General features: G+C 39.3%; 2 protein-coding genes across 2 annotated transcripts; one reads left to right on the forward strand and one right to left on the reverse strand.

Annotated features, from left to right (window-relative positions):
* Positions 1–653: 653 nt before the first annotated feature.
* On the forward strand, positions 654–1790 carry LOC135473550 (neuromedin-U receptor 2-like). Its single transcript, XM_064753404.1, has one exon. It carries the CDS (start codon positions 654–656, stop codon positions 1788–1790), a length of 1137 nt encoding a protein of 378 aa, XP_064609474.1.
* Positions 1791–9326: 7536 nt separating this feature from the next.
* Positions 9327–18414, reverse strand: LOC135473551 (tubulin polyglutamylase complex subunit 2-like). Its single transcript, XM_064753405.1, has 10 exons — positions 18275–18414; positions 17345–17424; positions 16764–16851; positions 15549–15704; positions 14568–14669; positions 13348–13511; positions 12728–12864; positions 11829–11894; positions 11643–11718; positions 9327–9524 (listed from the first exon to the last, which is right to left on the reverse strand). The coding sequence occupies exons 1-10, from the start codon at positions 18339–18341 to the stop codon at positions 9327–9329; spliced, it is 1134 nt and encodes a 377-aa protein (XP_064609475.1). The 5' UTR covers positions 18342–18414.
* Positions 18415–21268: the final 2854 nt, after the last annotated feature.

Here is a 21268-nt window from a genome sequence, read left to right on the forward strand (position 1 = left end):
TCATTACATATACATCTGTAATCTTCTCTTGTCCGTGCACATTACCGAGAAGACACCTTGATCTCTCAATATACGAGGCATTTATTTTCTTCTTACAACGAGTAATCGTCGTATTTTGGGCTTTTTTTTTTGGTCTTCCATTGAGATATATGACATTAATGTTTGTATGGTTGGTGGACTACATTAACTGTGATGAGGAAGTTTTATTGTACTTAAATCTCTCGGGAACACACGTGATTTGGGTCTGGGGTCAACCAATGAGAGAATTACCCAGATGGTTAGATTTGGAAGCACTTTTTATCCTGAGTTTGGGTAATTCGGAAACATCTGAATGCTATCTTAGATAAGAAAATCCCCATGTTGAAGACATGACGACAAGTCCCAGGGCTTTACTTCATCGACAGTCGTACAGACGTGGAAATTATACATTTGAAACATTGCAAACTGTCACTACGTTTGCAACTGAATTCTGATGCACCAAGAGCACTTCTTAATGTGTTTCGTGGAAACGTGAAAACGAAGTCTTCATTATGTTTTGTATAAGAATGTGATACTTGTATAAGTTTCAAGAACTCATCAAAGGCATTCGTAGGCCTACTGTGTAAGGAACTGGGCTTAACAGTACTTTACGGACATTCGCTGTAACCGCAAACATGAATTACTCTACAAATGGCTCCACTGAGGAGAACGTAACGTTCTCCAGCACGACGACAGAAATCTTGGATCAGTCAGAAGACGCGACTTCCCAGGACCCGCGGATAGTGGCATCCGACAACATATGGAAGGTTTGTTCTCCAATTCTGATTCTGTTAGGCACTATTGGAAACAGTGTCTCCATTGCTGTCCTTTGCCGGAAATCTATTTGGAAGATCTCCTCCTCTCCGTACCTGGTGGTCCTCGGTGTGGCCGACCTATTCGTCTTGTGGACAGGTCTCCTCAGACAATGGCTCAGGTTCTTGGTGAACATAGACATTCGGGATTTGTCCCCCGTCATCTGTAAACTTCAAATTTTTTGCCTGTACACCGTCACCGACTTCTCCGCCTGGACTCTTGTGGCAGTAACGGTGGAGAGGTTCATATTTGTTTGCTTCCCGTTTAAGGCCAAGAGCGTTTGTACTCGAAGGAGGACCACTTTCACTCTGGTTCTAATTCTGATAGCTCTTGCTCTCGTAAACTCCCACTTGTTGTACGGCTATGATTTTGTCTACGACGAGCCATCTGTCAATGACGGCGACCCGCCAGCCCTTATCCCCTACTGTGGCCACATTAATGACGACTATTCCATGTTCTTCGACGAAATCTGGCCTTGGCTTGACATATCGGTTTTCTCACTGGTGCCTTTCAGTATAATTGCCATTTGTAATATCTCCATCATCACCAAAATCGCCCGTTCCCTATTCCGGAACAAGGTAGCGGCCAACAGTGCCGGTGAGGGTGACAATCGGGTGAAGCCTTCCTCCATGACGGCCTTGCTACTTTCCCTTAACACCGTATTTCTTGTCACCACGGCTCCTGTTTGTATTTACTACATTGGTTTACCCGAGTGGACGCGCACAGCAACTTCCGAAGAGGACATGCAGTTGGACTTATGGTTCGCCATCGTCCATCAACTAATGTATCTCAACAACTCGGTCAATTTTCTGTTTTATTGTATAAGTGGACAAAAGTTCAGAAGAGAACTGAGATCCATGTGCGGACAGAGAAGCGCTACTGGAACGATAGCTACTGAATCCTTCGGACGAACAGGTGTCTCGGTCATCCCTTTAAGGGAGCACACTAACGCAGGATGACTCACATGCAATCTGGAGCCATTAAAGTTTTCGTCTCATCACTGCTTGAACCCACAACCGTTACAATGGACACATTGGTTTATATTTCTTAAGGGTATCAATGAGAGGGCTACTGGGGTTCTTTTATTATCATAAAAATCACACGCATTAGTGTTTAAGTTTTTGTGCATGTTTGCATATGTCGCTCTGCTTGTAATCACAAAGGGGTTATTTGAGCGTGAAAATATTTGTCATGTCCGACATTGGTATATAGCACTTGTAGACCTCAGAGCCGTTTCAAATCGATAATCGCAGTCGAAATGAGAGAAGCAATTATAAATTTTCAACGATTCAACAGAGAAATAAGTCGTGATTGCACAGTAAGCCTATTGACCGGTTCTGGATCGTGTGGTATGCATGAAAGAGGCCCAGAAACCGCAGTAATGTGCTGCAAACGGCTGATACCGTGTGGAAATATAATCTTGATATCGACCATAATGGTCGCAAGCCATAGTACATGCAATTATGAGCTTTGCCGTGATGCATTGCATCAGTACGGTAAGCCTACGACGTGGCTGCTGTTCACCAATATGCAATCACCAACCACACAGTACTGTAAGGTTTTCGCAAAGTATGTTATGTGGCTGTCATGCAGCGGTTACTTTTCTGCTCTGCACTGTGAAGGGTTGCTGTGTCGTGCTGTTTAGAAGGCACGAATTCTTTCAAGTAAGTTTTTGCTTAAGTCAGTGAGAAAACGAAACTTGCATGGGCCAAAGTTTTCACAGTTTGGCATAATGTTGCTAATTAGCTTATCAGCATCGCGCAGTGTTATTTATAATAAACAATCAAAGAAAAAACACCCCCCCCCCCAAAAAAAAAACAAAAAAAAACGGTATATCATGCACAGATCAGTGCTGCGCATATAAGTCAAAAAAATAAAATGGACATAAGATGGGCACGCTTGCACAAAGAGACCGCAGCTACGATCCTAAAGTTGAGTTAACAATTAATTGTAAAAGTACGTTGCGACGCTTGCATCGAGGAATTGTAAGGCCATTGTAAATTGTGAAGTCACAATCCCGTTCGCAGGCAAAATCTGACCCCTACATAAAAACATTATACCAGTCAATAATTTCTCTTGCCCCTCATGTTCAAAAGACTTCCACATCATGATTCAGCAGTTAACATGTGAAAAAATGCTCGTAACATCTTTTTTGAACCAACTACATTGTACATCTTTACAAAACCGAGTCTAAGTAACAGTATCCCTATAAAGCAAGTATTTGTACTTAACGTTAATTTTGGAGCCATTGTAAATATTTACAACTGTGTCTGACTGTAGATCCTGATTGTAAATTACAGCTATTTTTGCTTACAACACACATTCGTGCAAGAGTGTGTCGACTGCAAAGTAAGGTTACGATCGTGATCAGTCAGTTTAGGCTTACGATCCCTTTGTGCAGGCGGCTGTTCCATCCAGATGAGTGATGGAGAACTGTGAATTTGTTCCGTCAGCGTCCAACAGACCGAGCAAGAGTACATATTCAGTGGCATGACAAGGAGACATTTGCACATCGAACTTCATGGACAGTTCACAACCTTCCCGAAAATTACATGACTTTAAGTTAGGAAAAAGGAATCTGAAAAAAAAACTCCTTTTGCCAGGTTAAATACAAGTCATTCATTCGAAGCCGGAGAAAAATTTTCGTGGAGACCAATCGTGCTACATGTATGTGGAAAAAAAAGAAAACACGAAATGCTCTTTTTTGTTGTTCACATGATTTCTTGAACATCATAGTTGCTAGTGTTTTTCATTTCTTCACCAATCAATACGATCAATTTGTTTCCCCATGGAACATTTTAGGTGTTGATAAAGTCATTTTTGTAAATAGAAAAGATCATAGCACCTGTCAAGCGTTGGCTAGTGCCCCAACATTTCCCGACTAGTAGGTCATGACGTTCCTTTGTGGACACGACCTAGTAGAAGTGTAGTTCTGTACGAAAAGAAATCACTTTCCGCTACCCTTGCGTTTGCCCTTCGACTATGAATGAGAGCTTTTTGCTCCATGTAGTACCCTCTGCCAAGGGAGATGCACGCGTTATATTTGGTTGTGATCCATATCTAGGACATTTTTAAACTATCGATTGTTCACTATTATAAAATACGACACCAGCTCAGAGTAGTGTCCCTTTGTCAGATCCCGCTTTAGCTGTGGATGTGCTCACATTTATTTCAAATTTACATCAGGTAAGGACGCTAATTACCTACACATGTACATAGACCAGACATATGAGAACTTTTCAAGAAACAGCCAACTAACATTATTAAAGATACCCAATTTTCAGTTTCAAATCTAGCCCACTCCACCGAACACAATTAACGTGCCAGCGGGTAAGACATACGCGTCTGTTATTATAAATGTAATTGCATTGTGTTTGTCGCGGTTGCTTTCGCCTGTAACTATGTATTGTAATAAAATCATACTCTCCAAAGAAAAGAGGACATCGCGTTTACACTAGTTTTATTTACTAGACTTAAGCTTTTCCATTAGCCATGTGACTAACGACTGATTTACGTCAATCTATTACTCGACCTACATTTAAGAGATATTTCATTGCAAAACGCTCTTCTGATGGCACCATTACATTTAATCATAGGTGACTACTACTTCAATTTCCAACTCACATGCATTATGCTTCACTTGTCTACGCCGTAAACAAGACTATTTCTAGAGTATTTCCAATAGTCTCATATCATAGTACGGACAGAAAAGAAAGACCCAGGGTATCGATCGAATATAAAACCAGAGCCGAGCAAACGGGAACTGGATGGATCCACTCAGTGCTACTTACTCGTACATTAGTACTTAGGACAGGTAGTTTCTTTTAGAACATCACTCTGACAATAGGGAAATCACTATACATCTAACTCTAACCGCAGAAATCTCTGTCTGTCCTTTGATTCTGTCCGTTCATCGGATGGAGTGCATACTTATTGGCTGTATTTGTGTGGACTATAAGAAGTCCAGCCAGACTTCTCAGATCTCCAAAACGGCATAGTGACTGATCATTAGCTGTCGATGAATACTGTATAAGAATAATAGATGCACGACATTTACACCGTGGGACAACAATATTAATATTTCTCTCTTGCACATTCTTCTACAAAGGGAGAATAGTTTGCTTTCAATGTAACGACTCCGTTTATAATACTCGTATATAGAACGAGACCGCTTCGGTGGCCTAATAGTTAGACCTTCCGCCTCGTGGTCGGAAGACCAAGAATAACTGCGAATCTTAATGAAGACAACCACCATGAATCGGACTCAGTGCGGACGTAGGCATGGAAGTAATAGATTATTACCAATAGGGCAAGTTTAACACCAGGAGTTTGGTTAAAGGCCACTACGCGGGCCTCAACCCTCTCCATTTAACTTTCAAACTTGAAGCGACGCTCTCAGTCGAGTTTTGAAGAGTTTATTCATCATGACACAATTAACAATCCAGGGATCGTGTAGATATACACTTGCATGAATGAAGGCGTTGCTATAAATAATCATGGCTTATCACATATGCTTCTCACATTGGAAAAGAAATGTTATTCCAGGAATTTCATTAATACGATTGCGGCTGGCATTATGTTGGGAATAAACCGAACAGAGCCTTAGGCAAACCCACGACCTTCCGCAAGTTGCTGCAAAACCTTACCACGTATGACCTAATAATCTGTAAATAACAATATAAACACCAATGCAATGTGAACTGTAAGGCTAAGTACAATGTAACAGGGATGGTTACGACCGCCTGAAGGAAAACCACAGGAGTGTGGCCCCTGTATTAATCTTACTTCCCACAAAAATGATCGTTATAGTATATATACACGCTGGATGATAAAGCTCTCTGCTTAGATCAGTTGCTGTCTTTATCTTCCCGCCAGTATACATACACAAGGCTTCCTCTGGATCAGTATTTTTTTTAGCCAGTCACTTTAGCCAGTCATCAGACTTTGTAGCCAATACAATTTTTCTTTAGCCATACTTTTTAGTGGCCTTGACTTAATCTTTGTGATCTTCAGATGACTGAATGGGAGCAGTATCTATGACACATGGTGGTCTTCATCTGTAATTCGTTTTTATTTGCCTTGGTATAGCTGCTAGAATCAAGTTTGGTCTCTTCCAGCTATATCTGGAGTTTACCCCATACCACACTTGGAACAATTGCCCTCAAAATAATGCAGTGTTTTTGTTTTTTGAAAAAAAAAAATAAACATTTTTTCAATTAATCTGTGTAGGGTCCTACTAAAATGCAATTTGCTCTATCAGAAAAATTTGTTACAAAATAAATGTATAAATTTAGTTCTAGGGTGGAAGGGTTAAATTTTTCAAGGGAAGTAACTTCATTTACATGTCTAACACTACCTATATTTATCTCCCTTAATAGTTTTTTTTTTTTAATGTAATTTTTTCCCTTTAGATTTGCCTATAAAAGGCATCTCCAAAAATGCCAGGATTCTCGTTCATTAGTCAACAAAAATGATTTTCAAGCGTTATCTATAATGTTAGTCAACTTCCAAGAATGCTGAACCCTCTTTGTAGATTTCTGTCAATTAAAACTTTCAACTATGTTGTTGTTGTTTCGCTGAAATGAAGCCCTTTGAAATAAAAGTACATGGATTGTTATCATCAGAAATATAGCGACAATACGCATAAAACAACAGAAAACTCTCATGCCTGAAAAGTACTAGGAAAACTTCGCCAGGTAATTTGTGTATAACGTTTGTACATTTTCTTAGGTAAATAAATTCATCACCAAAAATATTCCCCTATTTTCGAACTTTCGAACCATTTCAAAAAATTGTTCTAAATTTGCGTCAATGGCAAATGACAATGCTTGGCATCAAAATGCTGGAAATTGTCTAAGCTTTGGGCAGGTATGAGTTTTACTGATGAAAGTTTGGAATTCTGGGTGAGAGGACACAAGGAGATATGTGGTTATTAGGATGTGAGTGACGTCCTCTTTGAGCTGCTAGGCACCCCTCCCAGCTGCCGGCAGAGAAAGGTCCAGATTTTGACGGTCAACCTATGTCAAGCTTTATATGGCTTTTTCCTCACAGGCTGGGTCAGGTATGCACCAAAGCTTATTGGCCACGGAATGTTTGGGGCTGAGCTACAGCACTAAACATTAACACTGTCGCTTATGGAAAATTGATGGGGGTCTGTGGCCATTTCCACCTCTTCAGCAGCCAGTATATATTCTCGAGTAAATAATTTTGTGGCCAAAAACTTTCGCCATTTCCCTGATTTTACTGCCAGTCCAAATTTTTACTCGCAACTGGCGACAATGGCGAATGCCAGCGGAAGCCCTGCATCCACGCTGGATGATTAAAGCTTTCCGCTTAGATCAGTTGCTCTCTTTATCTTCCTGCTAGTGTACATACACACAGGATGATAAATCGCTCTGCTTAGATCACTTAGTGTCTTATCTTCACCTCTGCATCCTGATCAATGCCAGTATACATACACTCTCAATGATGAAGATCTCTCTGTCATACATGTCCCACTGTTAGATCAGTTACTGTCTTATCTTCTCCGTGGTGGCTCGTCAGTGACAGTAATCATACACCCTGTAAACATGTTCACACACTCTGCATGATGAAGTTCTCTCTGTATGCATGTACATACACTCCATATGTTGAAGTCCTCTCTGTATATATACAGTAAGTCCTACTGTTAGATCAGTTACTGTGTTATCTCCCCCTCAGTGACTTGCTCAGGGACAGTATACACAGTTCTCTCTATATACACATACATACACTCTGTATGACGAAGTTTTCTCTGTATACCGGTATATACACCCTGTATGACGAAACTGTCCCTGTATGCATGTATATACACTCTGTATGATGAAGCTCTTTCTGTATGCGTGTAGACTGTATGATGAAACTGTCTCTGTATGCATGTACATACACTCTGTATGATGAAACTGTCCCTGTATGCATGTATATACACTCTGTATGATGAAGCTCTTTCTGTATGCGTGTAGACTGTATGATGAAACTGTCTCTGTATGCATGTACATACACTCTGTATGATGAAACTGTCCCTGTATGCATGTATATACACTCTGTATGATGAAGCTCTTTCTGTATGCGTGTAGACTGTATGATGAAACTGTCTCTGTATGCATGTACATACACTCTGTATGATGAAACTGTCTCTGTATGCATGTACATACACTCTGTATGATGAAACTGTCCCTGTATGCATGTATATACACTCTGTATGATGAAGCTGCCTCTGTATGATGAAACTGTCCCTGTATGCACGTATATACACTCTGTATGATAAAGCTCTTTCTGTATGCGTGTAGACTCTGTATGATGAAACTGTCTCTGTATGCATGTATATACACTCTGTATGATGAAACTGTCCCTGTATGCATGTATATACACTCTGTATGATGAAGCTCTTTCTGTATGCGTGTAGACTGTATGATGAAACTGTCTCTGTATGCATGTACATACACTCTGTATGATGAAACTGTCTCTGTATGCATGTACATACACTCTGTATGATGAAGCTCTTTCTGTATCTGTGTAGACTCTGTATGATGAAACTGTCTCTGTATGCATGTACATACACTCTGTATGATGAAACTGTCTCTGTATGCATGTACATACACTCTGTATGATGAAACTGTCTCTGTATGCATGTACATACACTCTGTATGATGAAACTGTCTCTGTATGCATGTACATACACTCTGTATGATGAAACTGTCTCTGTATGCATGTACATACACTCTGTATGATGAAGCTCTTTCTGTGTGCATGTTCATACACTCTGTATGATGAAACTGTCTCTGTATGCATGTACATACACTCTGTATGATGAAACTGTCTCTGAGTGCATGCACATACACTCTGTATGAAGAAGCTCTCTGTGTAATACATGTAGCACTGTTAGATCAGGTACTATATTATCTTGCCCTCAGTGACCAGGTCAGTGACAGTATACATACACTCTGGATGATGAAGCTCTCTCTGTATACAAGTACTGCTGTTAGCTCAGTTACTGTCTCATCTTCCCCTCAGCAGCCTGGTCAGTGACAGTATACATACACTCTGGATGATGAAGCTCTCTCTGTATACAGGAACTGCTGTTAGCTCAGTTACTGTCTCATCTTCCCCTCAGTGACCAGGTCAGTGACAGTATACATACACTCTGGATGATGTAGCTCTCTCTGTATACAAGTACTGCTGTTAGCTCTGTTACTGTCTCATCTTCCCCTCAGTGACCAGGTCAGTGACAGTATACATACACTCTGGACGATGAAGCTCTCTCTGTATACAAGTACTGCTGTTAGCTCTGTTACTGTCTCATCTTCCCCTCAGTGACCAGGTCAGTGACAGTATACATACACTCTGGATGATGAAGCTCTCTCTGTATACAAGTACTGCTGTTAGCTCAGTTACTGTCTCATCTTCCCCTCAGTGACCAGGTCAGTGACAGTATACATACACTCTGGATGATGATACTCTCTCTGTATTCATCTGCGTTACAACCCTAGGTCAGTTAATTTTTGTCTGATCTTCAGCTCAGGAGCCTCTCCAAGGACACAGTACACACAGTCTGGGTGTTGAATCTTTCTCCTCTGCTTTCGTATCCATACGCCATTAGGACATGCCTTCACTTCAGTGATTTCACAGAAGTTTGTGTTGACGAATGGCCATACTTCAGGCTTCCTGTTGGGGTCCTGTGGAATTAAGACAGAAAACACAAATCTTACACGAAAACACAAATCTTACACGAAAACACAAATCTTACACAAAAAAAACGAAAACACAAATCTTACACGAAAACACAAATCTTACACAAAACAAACAAAAAAGTCTGGTCAGCTATCTCTTCCAGCAATTCTGTTACACCATTTGTTTGAGTTTTACTATCCCATTTAAGGTTTTTTTCAACATTTTACATCTCATACTGAAGTCTTCCTGCTAGTTCCAATGTCCAACATGATTGACATGCTGGCATGGTGACACTACATGGATGCCTCATCAAACAGCAAGGTAAAAATGGAGAATCACATCTCCATCATGAAGTGCTTAACAAGCCAACTTTAAACTCACACAATATTCTTGAGCATGGAGTAAAACACCAATCAAAGAAATAAATAAATAAAACTCACAGAGAGTTAAGAAATGAAACGTAGTTTGCCAGGCTCAAATCACTAAGATAATACACATCAGACGGAAGTTGTCCACTGTTTGAGAGCTCGGCCCGTCGGCTGTGTATTATCTTGGTGATTTGAGCATGGCAACTATGTTTTATTTCTATTCAAAAATACCAGCACGAAATAATGGAGCCGTTAGGGTGAAAAATAACACAGACAACAACCGCTCTTTCATTTTTGTTGATATGTAATGACCTAGGATGTTATGTTATGATTTTGGGAAAATCCACGCCAATGGAATGAGTGGGAAATAAATCATCCAATCAGAGCCAGGCACATGACAGTTATTGACCAATAATAACCACTCAGAGCAGTGGTTGCACCCTTACATGTACCCTTATAAGGCGTACTGGAGGTATACTTGAGGTACATCTGAGGTGTTCCATTGGAATGTAGTATATGTGAACTGAGGTGTGTCTAAGGTATATTTGAGGTGTATTTAAGGTGCATCTGAGGTGCTGCCAATTAAGCACCTCAATGGATGTGTACCCTGTAAATATTAGGTAAAAAATATGATGCCTGAGGTGTATCTGAGGTACATGCTTAGAGTCAAGGTGGATGTACACTGTTTCACTTTTATTCTGACAGGAAACAAGCTCAAACACTTAAATATTGGCTGTATAAGTTATAGATATATTTAAGTAAGTTTGTCTGTGCATGCTGTTCTTTGTTTAAAATATCTGTAAATCTCAGCTGATTTACAACAACAGTGATATACATTTACATGAGGCTTTCTAGCTGCTGGATCAAAATTTAGTGCTACTCCTTTTCTGTGCCCTTTAGAACTGTTCATGTGCCCAAACATATAAAAAATTCTGTCCCAGGAAGCATCAATCTGTGAATAATTGTTTTTTTTCCCACAGCCTGGAATATATATGCACAGTGTTCGGGGTAGACATCTTGGAATAATCAGGGGCAGATATATCAGTGTTTTGTGACTGGTCAATATTTGCACACTGAATGGTAAGCCAGCATAGGGTGAGACAAAGGCTTGTATTTATTTACTTCACATTTTTTCTTTTGCATAAAAACATTTGTAATTTTGTACTCAACATTTTGTCTGAAGTAAAATGTTTAAATCTGATCTCCTGTTTTAAAACTTGTACCTGAGATACATGACCACTAAACTATAATAGAAAACACTTAAAGTTTCAAAGATGTGCTTGAGGTACATCATTTACTTTTTATAATTTTTAAAGTTTCTAAGGTGTACCTGAGGTACATCTTCTAAGTGTCGATTTTTTTTCAATGTTGTTGAGAGGTATTTGAGGTACATTATCTCATATTAAAGAAAACACTCAAAACTCTTAAAGTGTATCTGAGCTACATCTTCAAAGTGTACATTTTTTTTAAAGTTCCTCAGGTACATCTGAGGTATAGACATATGGCTGGGTGTACTTGAGGTAGAGTACACCTCAGACAATATAGATGGGTTGTACACCTCATCTATACCTCACACTAAGGTGTACATGAGACGTACACCTCATCTATACCTCACACTTAGGTGTACACCTCATGTCTGTACTGTCAGTGGCGCGGAGACAGTGGTTTGTGTACCGCCGACTGAGTCCTGTATCACAGGAGATGTCTGCCATCATTGACCGCAAGCTGTTCACTCCCATCTCTTGCATGTAATACCAGCAATCCGCCGCTACTGGAAGGGTTACAACGTTGAAAAAACGCATTGTTGTCCGTGTTGCGCTTATCCAGACTTCTGTGCATAGATTGTCAATTTAAGCACACTTTGCTTACCATTGTTTAAGTGTTTGGAGATAGTTTAGAATACGGCGTCAATGACCAATCCAAAAAATAAATAAAACTCACTTGTTCCCAGGCACTGCAGCCTTTTTCTTCAGGCCTTGAGATGGTGGTGCAGAATTGCTTGGTTTTCTGAAAGAAGTTATAAATGTATTTTCCAAAGATATCTAATAATATATGTAAATAAACAGGGTTACAAATACAAACAGTTCATTACTATTACTACTAAAAGATAGATTTATCATCTAACATATCTAAACTACAATGTACACGGAGAAGTATGACAATAATCCGGGTGGTAGGAAAACTGACACAATAAAAGTAAAGGTGAATTTAAGAAGGCCTGAATAGATTAAACTGGGTGTGGAGAAAGGCTGAGTAACTGTACTTTCCTGGACAAAAAAAAAAATGCTGAGGACTTTTTTACCCAGGAATGTACACTTTTGAGATCGTAACTGTATGAGAAGTGTGGAAATAGCAAGGGGGCTATTTTTTAGTTCTGATTCTTTATGTATGACGAGACGGCCAAGATAATCTGACAGACAAATTTAAAAAAAAAAAGGCTGTCATACCTTCGTAAAGGAGAAATTACAATTTCTGAACAGAGCGACGTTATAACAAGTGTTTAAGGGTAGTGAGGGTACTAATATGTATGGACAGAGGTGAATTTACTTTATGTGTCTTCTCCCCTTCTTCCTTGCATATACTGTGTCTTCTTGTGGTAGGGTAGAGTCCATGCCACCAAAGTGCTGCCACAACTGAAGTATTGATCATGTGGAAGATGCCAAACATGACACGTCACCCAGTCATGCCAGTCACATTATACCAGGCCAACCAGTCCTAAGTATCAAATTTGTATCATTTTTGAAGTCTTTAGTATGACAAGATCCTGGTTTGATTCCAGGTTTCTCAGCTTTAACCATTAGATCACCAAAGTGGTTTATACGTGTATGTGATAAACTTACTTCTTCTCTGCCCTCCCCTTAAACACCTTACTGACATCAATCTGGGTAAGTGTACTGGGTGGTCGTGCTGTATCAGCAGGGATGTGGGTCTCCAGGTCCAGTTCCAACCTCAGAGGGGCAAACAGGTGAAACCATTGCTGCCAAAAAGAGAAGGGACAATGTCACATACACATGATGTATACGGTACATGTACCTGAAAATAGAAAAACCATCCATACACAAATTATCTCCATATTGGAAAAAGTTTAGTGACTCACTGATTTGTTTGATTCATGTTTTAAGAAGTTACCTGCAGTGTTATTTCACCCAACAGACAAGACAGATGCGATATTTTCTCTGAATGGAGTAAGCCAACCAGAACAGCCTGCTTAAGAAAGCTTCAAAAATTAAGGTACAACCTCAGCGATAATCACAGGTGTAACGGCGATGATGATGTCCAGAATAGCTTTTATAGTACATGTATACATAACAGTTCAAGTACAGATCTATTATAGTCTGCTCTGAGCACCCAGCCCTATATTTTTGTGAATGCACGCGTGCCTTGGCCTGAACACTGCAGAATCCTGTATATGTCTCTGAAAGGGTATCTTGGACTGAGCAGCTGGTTTGTGAATGAGTACCTTGGCCTGAGAACTGAGCCCTATGTCTGTGAAGGCGTACTGCCATTGAGGAAGGCCGAAGTGCATGACCATCAGTCTGTAGTAAGCGGTGAAGGAGTCACACATGTAATGCCAGTTCAGGGCTCGGTCCAGAAACCAGATATCTGGTTTAGAGTCCAGCGTGCCTAAAATACAGACATGACAGAGGCCTAAAATACAGACATGACGCAGATGCTACAACATGTACATGTTTAGTTCAGTTGGGTTCATTACTTTGGGCTAAAACAATGTGTAAGCCACATGATTCTGTTTTCAAATGCATACATGTTAAATCACATACTAGTTTTGTGAAACCACATCGAACTTCTGGAGCAGATCTCCAGAGGAAAAGGTGTCCAGTTACTATGCCATGGGCATAACTCTGGTGGAGATAAAATGAGCATTTCCTAGTTCAAATGCATCTTGCAACAAGACCACGTACACATGTCTTCATATGTAAAAGTTATTGCTTTAGGTGGGAAAAGATGTCTTTGGATAACATACATGTCCACACTACACTTAAATGAAGGAGTGAGAAGAGACAGAGCGATGAAAAACTAGTAGTGCACATGTGTATGGAAGGCAAACAAGGTATGTCCCCACCTCAGACATGACATACACTAATCAGACACAAGAGTTAAGTTACGTGTAATGAGCTACTATAAACAGCACTAAAACAGACTAGAACACATGGCACATACACTTGTTAACCTTTCCCGTCTGTCTGCAAAATCCAATTTTAAGTCGATTTCAATTAGTTCTAAGGTTTCATCGCTATTACAAAGCATAACTTATCAAATTCCTTCTGTGCAGTATTATCTGTAAGATTATAGATACTAGGCTTTCTAATATTGAGCAATTCTTCTTATACATGTCCACCTATATCCCGATGTTAATAAGTTTATCGAATACTTCTATTTCCTGGGAAACAATCATATTAGAGCATCTGTGTCTCTGTGCTATTGTGACACAGACAAAGAAATCTGCACAAAGCCGGCTTAGCTCATAAAGGTCAAAACTTGGATCATTACATCATTATCAACGTCAAATCCATCAGTGTAGACTCAATAATGACATTAGAAACATGGTACAATCAAAGCATTCAATCAAGAATATACATACATGTATGCACATCAGTCACACAGAACCATGCAGGCTTTATTAGAAAGGGTATGTTTGATGCAAAAGGAACAAGTTCATACCAATCTTACAGCCTTTATACACTAGGCAGACTTTGCCATAGCCATCACAGGGGTCCAGTTCATACAGTTTGCAGGTACTGTCAAACCTTGGCTTAATACCACCTGGTTAAAGAGACGAAACACAGAATACAGTTCAAAGATGATATCTCACACCACCTTTCGGCCCAGTTAGACCAATGTTTTAGACTTCAGCAAAAATTGTTGGTGATAGGTGTGTTGTATAAGATTTTGGAAGTTTTCTTTGTTAAATAATTTCTTAAGTGTTAAATGGTCAAAGTCACATTGTATGGAAAATGTTCAGCACTTACATGTACATGTAGGTCTGTATGTTTTAATTCGGAACGATGTGATGTCATGATGGGGGTCCACAATTCATGTAATGCCACTGACAGTCAGTTAAACAGGAGAACGAGTGATAGCACAACATTTCAAAATTCAAAGGGAAATAGCATGGACCAAATTATAGACAGTCCAGATTTGGGCTGTATATAAATTATTATTATATTTTCTGGTCAAATATAAGCTACAAATTACATATATACACAAACAAAATAATACAAAAACATAACACAGTCATCAAAATATGTATTTTGTCAGATAACTTTCAGTTTAAGATGAAAAACTTTTAAAGTTCATAACTAGCCCTTTAAATGATGTATCTTGGCATATGATTTAATTCCCCTTAAACTTCACTGTTGTGATATGTTTAGTAAAATTTTCCTGAATACGTCCATTCAAATGTATTATTTAACTACTACTTTGGAAATGAGTATTTATAAATGATTTGATTCGATATTGTGACATCAGATTATTTCTTTTTAAAAACATTTTGAAAGCTTTACAACATGCATGCTGACAAACAGTTTAGGGTTTGCATCTTGTTTCAAGTCATTTCTGTTAATATTTTCACATATTGCTTGAGCATTTGTATTCATTTTGAACAGCCACTTTTCCCCACACATGCTGATTATGTGTGCATACCTGGCGTGCAGACATCATCCTCTTCTTCTGTTTCCGACACTGGATGAAGATCTGCCAGGCTTGGGGCAATCCCTGCAGGGCCAACAGCCACACCCCCAATACGACTCAGCTGACTGATTGGATTGATCCACATCTTACCCAGCTGGAAGGGACCACCTACAAGGAAAATGATGAAGCCACATCATACTACACTGCTTTTCCCTTTACTGTCCCTTTACCTTTACTGTTACACTGCTTGTCTCTATACTGTTACAACTGACACATCCCCCTTCACTAAATTTAAATGGAACAATTACATTTTAACCCATTTACATTATTGTTTTCCAAACCTGAGAAAGATCAATTTTCTCATTTATTTGAATAGGGCTTGTATGAATTCCATCTATGAAGTATTCATAAATATTCATGATTGATTGGTGTTTAATGCAATATCATCAAAATACTTGACTTACACAATGTCAGCCAGTTTTATGGATGGAGGAAATTGGATTGCCTAGCATAAAGCACAAGTCATTGGCAAATATCTGAGATATATGCCTATGCATAGGTTTATACCATATTTAACCATTTCAACAGCCCAACATTTACCAAAAGTCTCAACCACTTATGGCCTGCAAGGAGGAATGGATACACTGGAACCTGGATGATCTCCTCTTACAGACAAGGATTACCAGGTCAATAACCTAAAATTATTTTACTGCTGTTCTGCTTATGACCTAAACATTTATTGCTTTAGACCTATATAAATATCTTACAGACTTAATGCACATGAAGATGTCCCCAAATCAGGTGTATGTTCGAGAAAGTATGACCTTATAATATCTACCGTGTATTGTATTTCATCTACAGTTTTGCATTTCTCATCTGACACATTTTGCTTCATTCTGACCAATTTATCCACACCATATGGCTACATGTACTTTAGAGTTTTGTTTGGTTTGATAAATTTCTTCTCAGAAATAGTTAAGCATTAGAATCAAGAGTTTTATTCTAAGGCCTATATATGTATTTTTACAGCACATTAGGTGAAATACAGTATGGCATATACACTCTTCTTGTGCATGTTTTAGTGTTTGCATACATAAACTTACAGATAGTCTTTTATCTTTGCATATCTTCTTATCACTGTATAGGGACACTTCACTGTTTATTTGACCATTAAAGTTCAATGAATCCCATCAAGTGATGTACACCAATGTACTGTACTACACTTACTGTCCAGCTTAACACTCCAGGTAATGCGTAGTCCATCACTAGTCAGGTAGAACTGCTTCAGATCATCAGGTAAATTTGTGATATTTTTCTGAGAAAGATTAAAAACTTATTTCAAAATAATTTCAATTGTTATATATGGAAAAAACAATATGGCAATGTGACAGACAAACAATTTGCCAAGGCACATCCTTAAATCAATTGAGAGACAATATCTAATTTTCATGATTCTACCACATTCCAGAATAATTCAATATAAGAGCTACGTGCCTCTTCATAGAAGGGAGATAACATTCAGATGGCTAATTCTTGACAAAAGGGGTAGTAATGGTAGAGTAACTACATGTGCCCATTTCCTTTCCAATTATTTGAACCTATTTAATTCTGTTGTCATTTTCATAGAAAAGTTGTGGTAGTTTAAGCACAGTGTTCGGAGGTGTGTGATGGGAATGACATTTTATGCTGTCTTTTCCCTGAAACTTGTGCCCTGATTATTCCATGAGAACAGAGTCTGTCTATACGTCTGTGGTCCTCATCAGAAAGGCTTAACAATTTGATCTGAGTATAGGAACAGATGCACTCACCTGCTCCCAGCTAAGCACTGTGTGCCGATCTGCAGGAGTAAGGGCATCATGCTTCACATTGAACACTCCAGGTTTGCTATCTGAAAGAAAAACAATCAGACATAAGCTAATATCTCTCATAATTCATTCACATCAGGGCTAATGCATGCCTGAACATTTATCAGGAGTAAGATGTGCAATGAATCATGTAAGTTAAGGACAAAATGGCATTCTTTCATATGGAGGCAAAAATGAAATAACCACACACATTGTGTATCCATAAACCCCAAGGAAAACAGAATTAATGAGAAAGTCAGGATGCCTCTTAGGGGTTATTACTCATCACAGTATGTAGAAGAACTGCCTAAACATTGACAGATTTTACAAGGCAGCATTAGAAAGTTACTTGACAATTTTTCAGTCATATGACAACGAGGAGTCATTAGGTGTATGCACATGTAAATATACATACTTAGTCCACACTGCCAAAGCACTGCTACAAGTGAAGTATCACGCTGAAGACACCAGACATGACATCTCAGTCACATTACACTGGCACTAAGCGAACCAGTCTGGTTTCCATGCTCTAAACACTCAGTGATGAGCACCATGTTAGGCAGTGACGCATATGTGTACCATATTTAAAGACTTTAGTATAACCTGACTTAGAAAGGCTCATAATATGTTTTGGTATATGTTTTGTGTCTTTATAGTTTGGGTGGTAAAGTGGCAAAATTAAAAAGTTTACACTAAACTAGACAGGTACAAAGTATATGATCTTTTTGCTGGCATTATCTTTGCTACTATTATATTGACCTGGAACGGAACCGTTTGGGTACAAAGGCATGAGAATTTGATCTCCGGCAGCATACAGGTCATGTACTGTTTTATGTTGTTGTTGTAAATTGCACTACACCTGGTGATAAGGTATCGGTGGTGGTCTTAGTTTACCGATTGTTTCGACAACCCCGAGTGTCAGTTGTTGGAGAAGATGTCTAGAATACCCGTCGTCGGTCATATTTTGGTTGCCAATGTTTTCAGTTCAAATCATCGTGGAAAAATTTGCTACTCTGCACAGAGCCTGATAACGCCGCTGTCAAGGTAGTTCACCACGCCTCCGGTAGATGGCGCTCCCTCCTAGTTCTTGACTACAGCTTACACTCGCGCATTGATTTTCCTAACCCAAAGCTAAGCTGGACGCTCCTACCATAACTCCCACCTTCGGTCGTGTAGACTTCCACGCAGACAATTTTACAAAAAAAAATAAATAAATAAAATAAAAAAACCGTCGAACCCTATCTTATTTTTGGTATATTTTTTACCAGTTCCCTAAAAGGCCCGAAATGTAACATGTCAAAGCCAGCATTGGCAAACCATTTTTCAACAGTAATCAAGCCGTTTAAACATTGAGTGGGGCATCTCAAATTAACGTCTGCCATTGTTTGGTTTTTTTCTCATCATCGGGCGGGGTGATGGGCCACGAAAATTTTATCCCACCCACCATTCTGTCTTCAGGGCATGAGCTTAATACCGGTAATGAGACCGAAGCTGGGCGTTACGGTAGAAGCGGTATGATCTTCCCTACTATATACATGTAGCTGGAGTAAAGTTAACGACACTGTAGCTGACATGTAGGCCAACTAATGGGATAAATTTATCAACTTCCTTAAAAATATATACCCCCTAACTTTCACGTGGTACCACATCATACCACCACACGCAACTTGCACTTGCTGCACGTAGGCCTCATTGCCCGAATTTCGCATGTGTAACCTACAGCTAGATGGTCCCTACCATCACAGTGTTGGCATGGGCCAATAGTAGGCCTAAAATCCTTTGGCAGCGATTTTCAGCGTCGGCCTATTTTATTTGCATAATCTACAGACAAGCTAAGAAAAAAAGCACGTGGCAAATCATATAACTACACGACTAGTAGTATGCCTATTGTCCGAGATAGGCCTATCACACTGGACTCCTTTTTCATATCCAACAACCTGTGCGGGCTATAATTTTCCACATGAAAATAAAATGAAGGATGTCTACAATGACCATCAGCTTTTTCCAGTTAGGTATACAAATAAAATTTCTCCATGAAGGACCACATTTGTGATCGCAGTTAGATTAAACAACTAGCTTTCAATATCTGACCCCAGTTCATAACACTGTATGTTCTGTACTGTCGGCCTAATATGCGGCGTATACCGTATATTAAACAGTTACGGTATACGGGCCAGGGACTGTAGATTTCAACCTCACATGTGACTAACGTTAGTCATTATAACGTCAGACTGAAGGGATACATCAGTCTGGGTGTTAGTTACGTCCTGACCTTCTGACAAGGAAAGTCGTATAAGGTTTTAGGCCTACGTAAAGAGAACACCAAACTATTGATTACGAACGGAAAAAATGTGACAAGATGAATTTAAACATCGCCTCTTTGGCACAGTGTGCGTCCTGCTCAGCGGATTTTCCAGAATCTAAAGTGATTGTCGATATCAAGACCTGTTCACAGAACGGGTAAGTATGACTTGTAGTGAGTGTGTTATTTAGGTCTGACATACAAGTGATCAGGCTGCTCTTAAGCAGCTTAATATCACCCAGAAACATTATTTTCGACTCATATTGTTCAACAAATATGTATAGGCTACAGCTAAATTCAAATATTGTTTACGTAAAAATGGCATCTCGATGCTAACTGTTCTTTATAAACAGCTATACAAGCACAGTGTTATTAATTAATGTTGATGTTGTCATCCTGCTTGCAGGGTCGGAATTCCTTCTCGGTATTGCCATCTGAGTCACCTTCAGATTTAACGAAGACAACGAATTTGTCTGAAGGCTAGATCCAGAAGAAACAGTCACAAGGAGAAGGATAATGGTCATGATGAGATTATGATTCAGGTTAGTTTGCAAGCTTAACTTCTATATATATGATGTACAGGTAAATGTATGTAGTACCTTGCATTGCAATATATGCTGACAAGGCTGCAATTTTTGTTTCATTGTTAAATGGCAAGTTGGTGCAGTATTTTCCCGAGCCTAATTGTCTGTTGTTGTATTCTCAAAAATATGTCACTCTCATTATAGTGTCACAGGAGTTATACTGAGTTTGAGACAAGTCATCTGAACAAAGCCATGATCTGACCTACTGTTTCCCTTTAACTGTATGTCTATACGCATTATTACTTATTTCTGGTGTGTTTTTTGCTGTACATTATAGAATTTGACTGCGACCCTCACGCTCCCAATCAAAATCGAAAAACCGATTGTGAACAACGAGAGGTATCACAGGGGCACAATACTTGTCATCGACATCCTCACTGACGGAGAAGTAACTATGTCTGATCATGACATGAGTAATCTAGGCCAAGGGACCATCTCTTGTGTGTTTGTGGTTGTGAGACTGACTCATTGTTCACTGACACTTCCAACTCTATATCCCACTTATGACACCAATTTGTGAGACATGGAGAGACAAAAGAGTACCTTTCAGAAATAGTACATGGCACATCTATTCCAAACTGTCAGAAACAGTGAACAATGAACAATGACCAGGGAGTGCTACCGGGGCGTCCCATCAGTGGTGTCTACAACAGGCAAGAGAAACAATTGTTGAATAACAATGGTAACCAAGACACCAAAACAAATGGGATATCTATATGTTACTTACTTTACGTCGCTACCCAATATACCATTACATGGCAATACCAGCAGTCCATACAGACTCCAGAGCAATTGACATGGTTCCTTCAATACATACCATTAACACTAACTGATATGTACGTCATATATTATTGTACGGTTGGTAAACAGTAAAAGTACAATAGCTGACTGCCTGTAATTGTATGTTGCCAGCTGCATATTGCCCATATAGATCATTTTTAACTAAAACTAGTATTTGACTTAGTGGTCAGATCTCGTTGAAGCGTCGCATAATACAACAAT

This window comes from Liolophura sinensis, chromosome 8 (assembly GCF_032854445.1).
Source record: "Liolophura sinensis isolate JHLJ2023 chromosome 8, CUHK_Ljap_v2, whole genome shotgun sequence".
Classification (NCBI taxonomy): domain Eukaryota; kingdom Metazoa; phylum Mollusca; class Polyplacophora; order Chitonida; family Chitonidae; genus Liolophura; species Liolophura sinensis.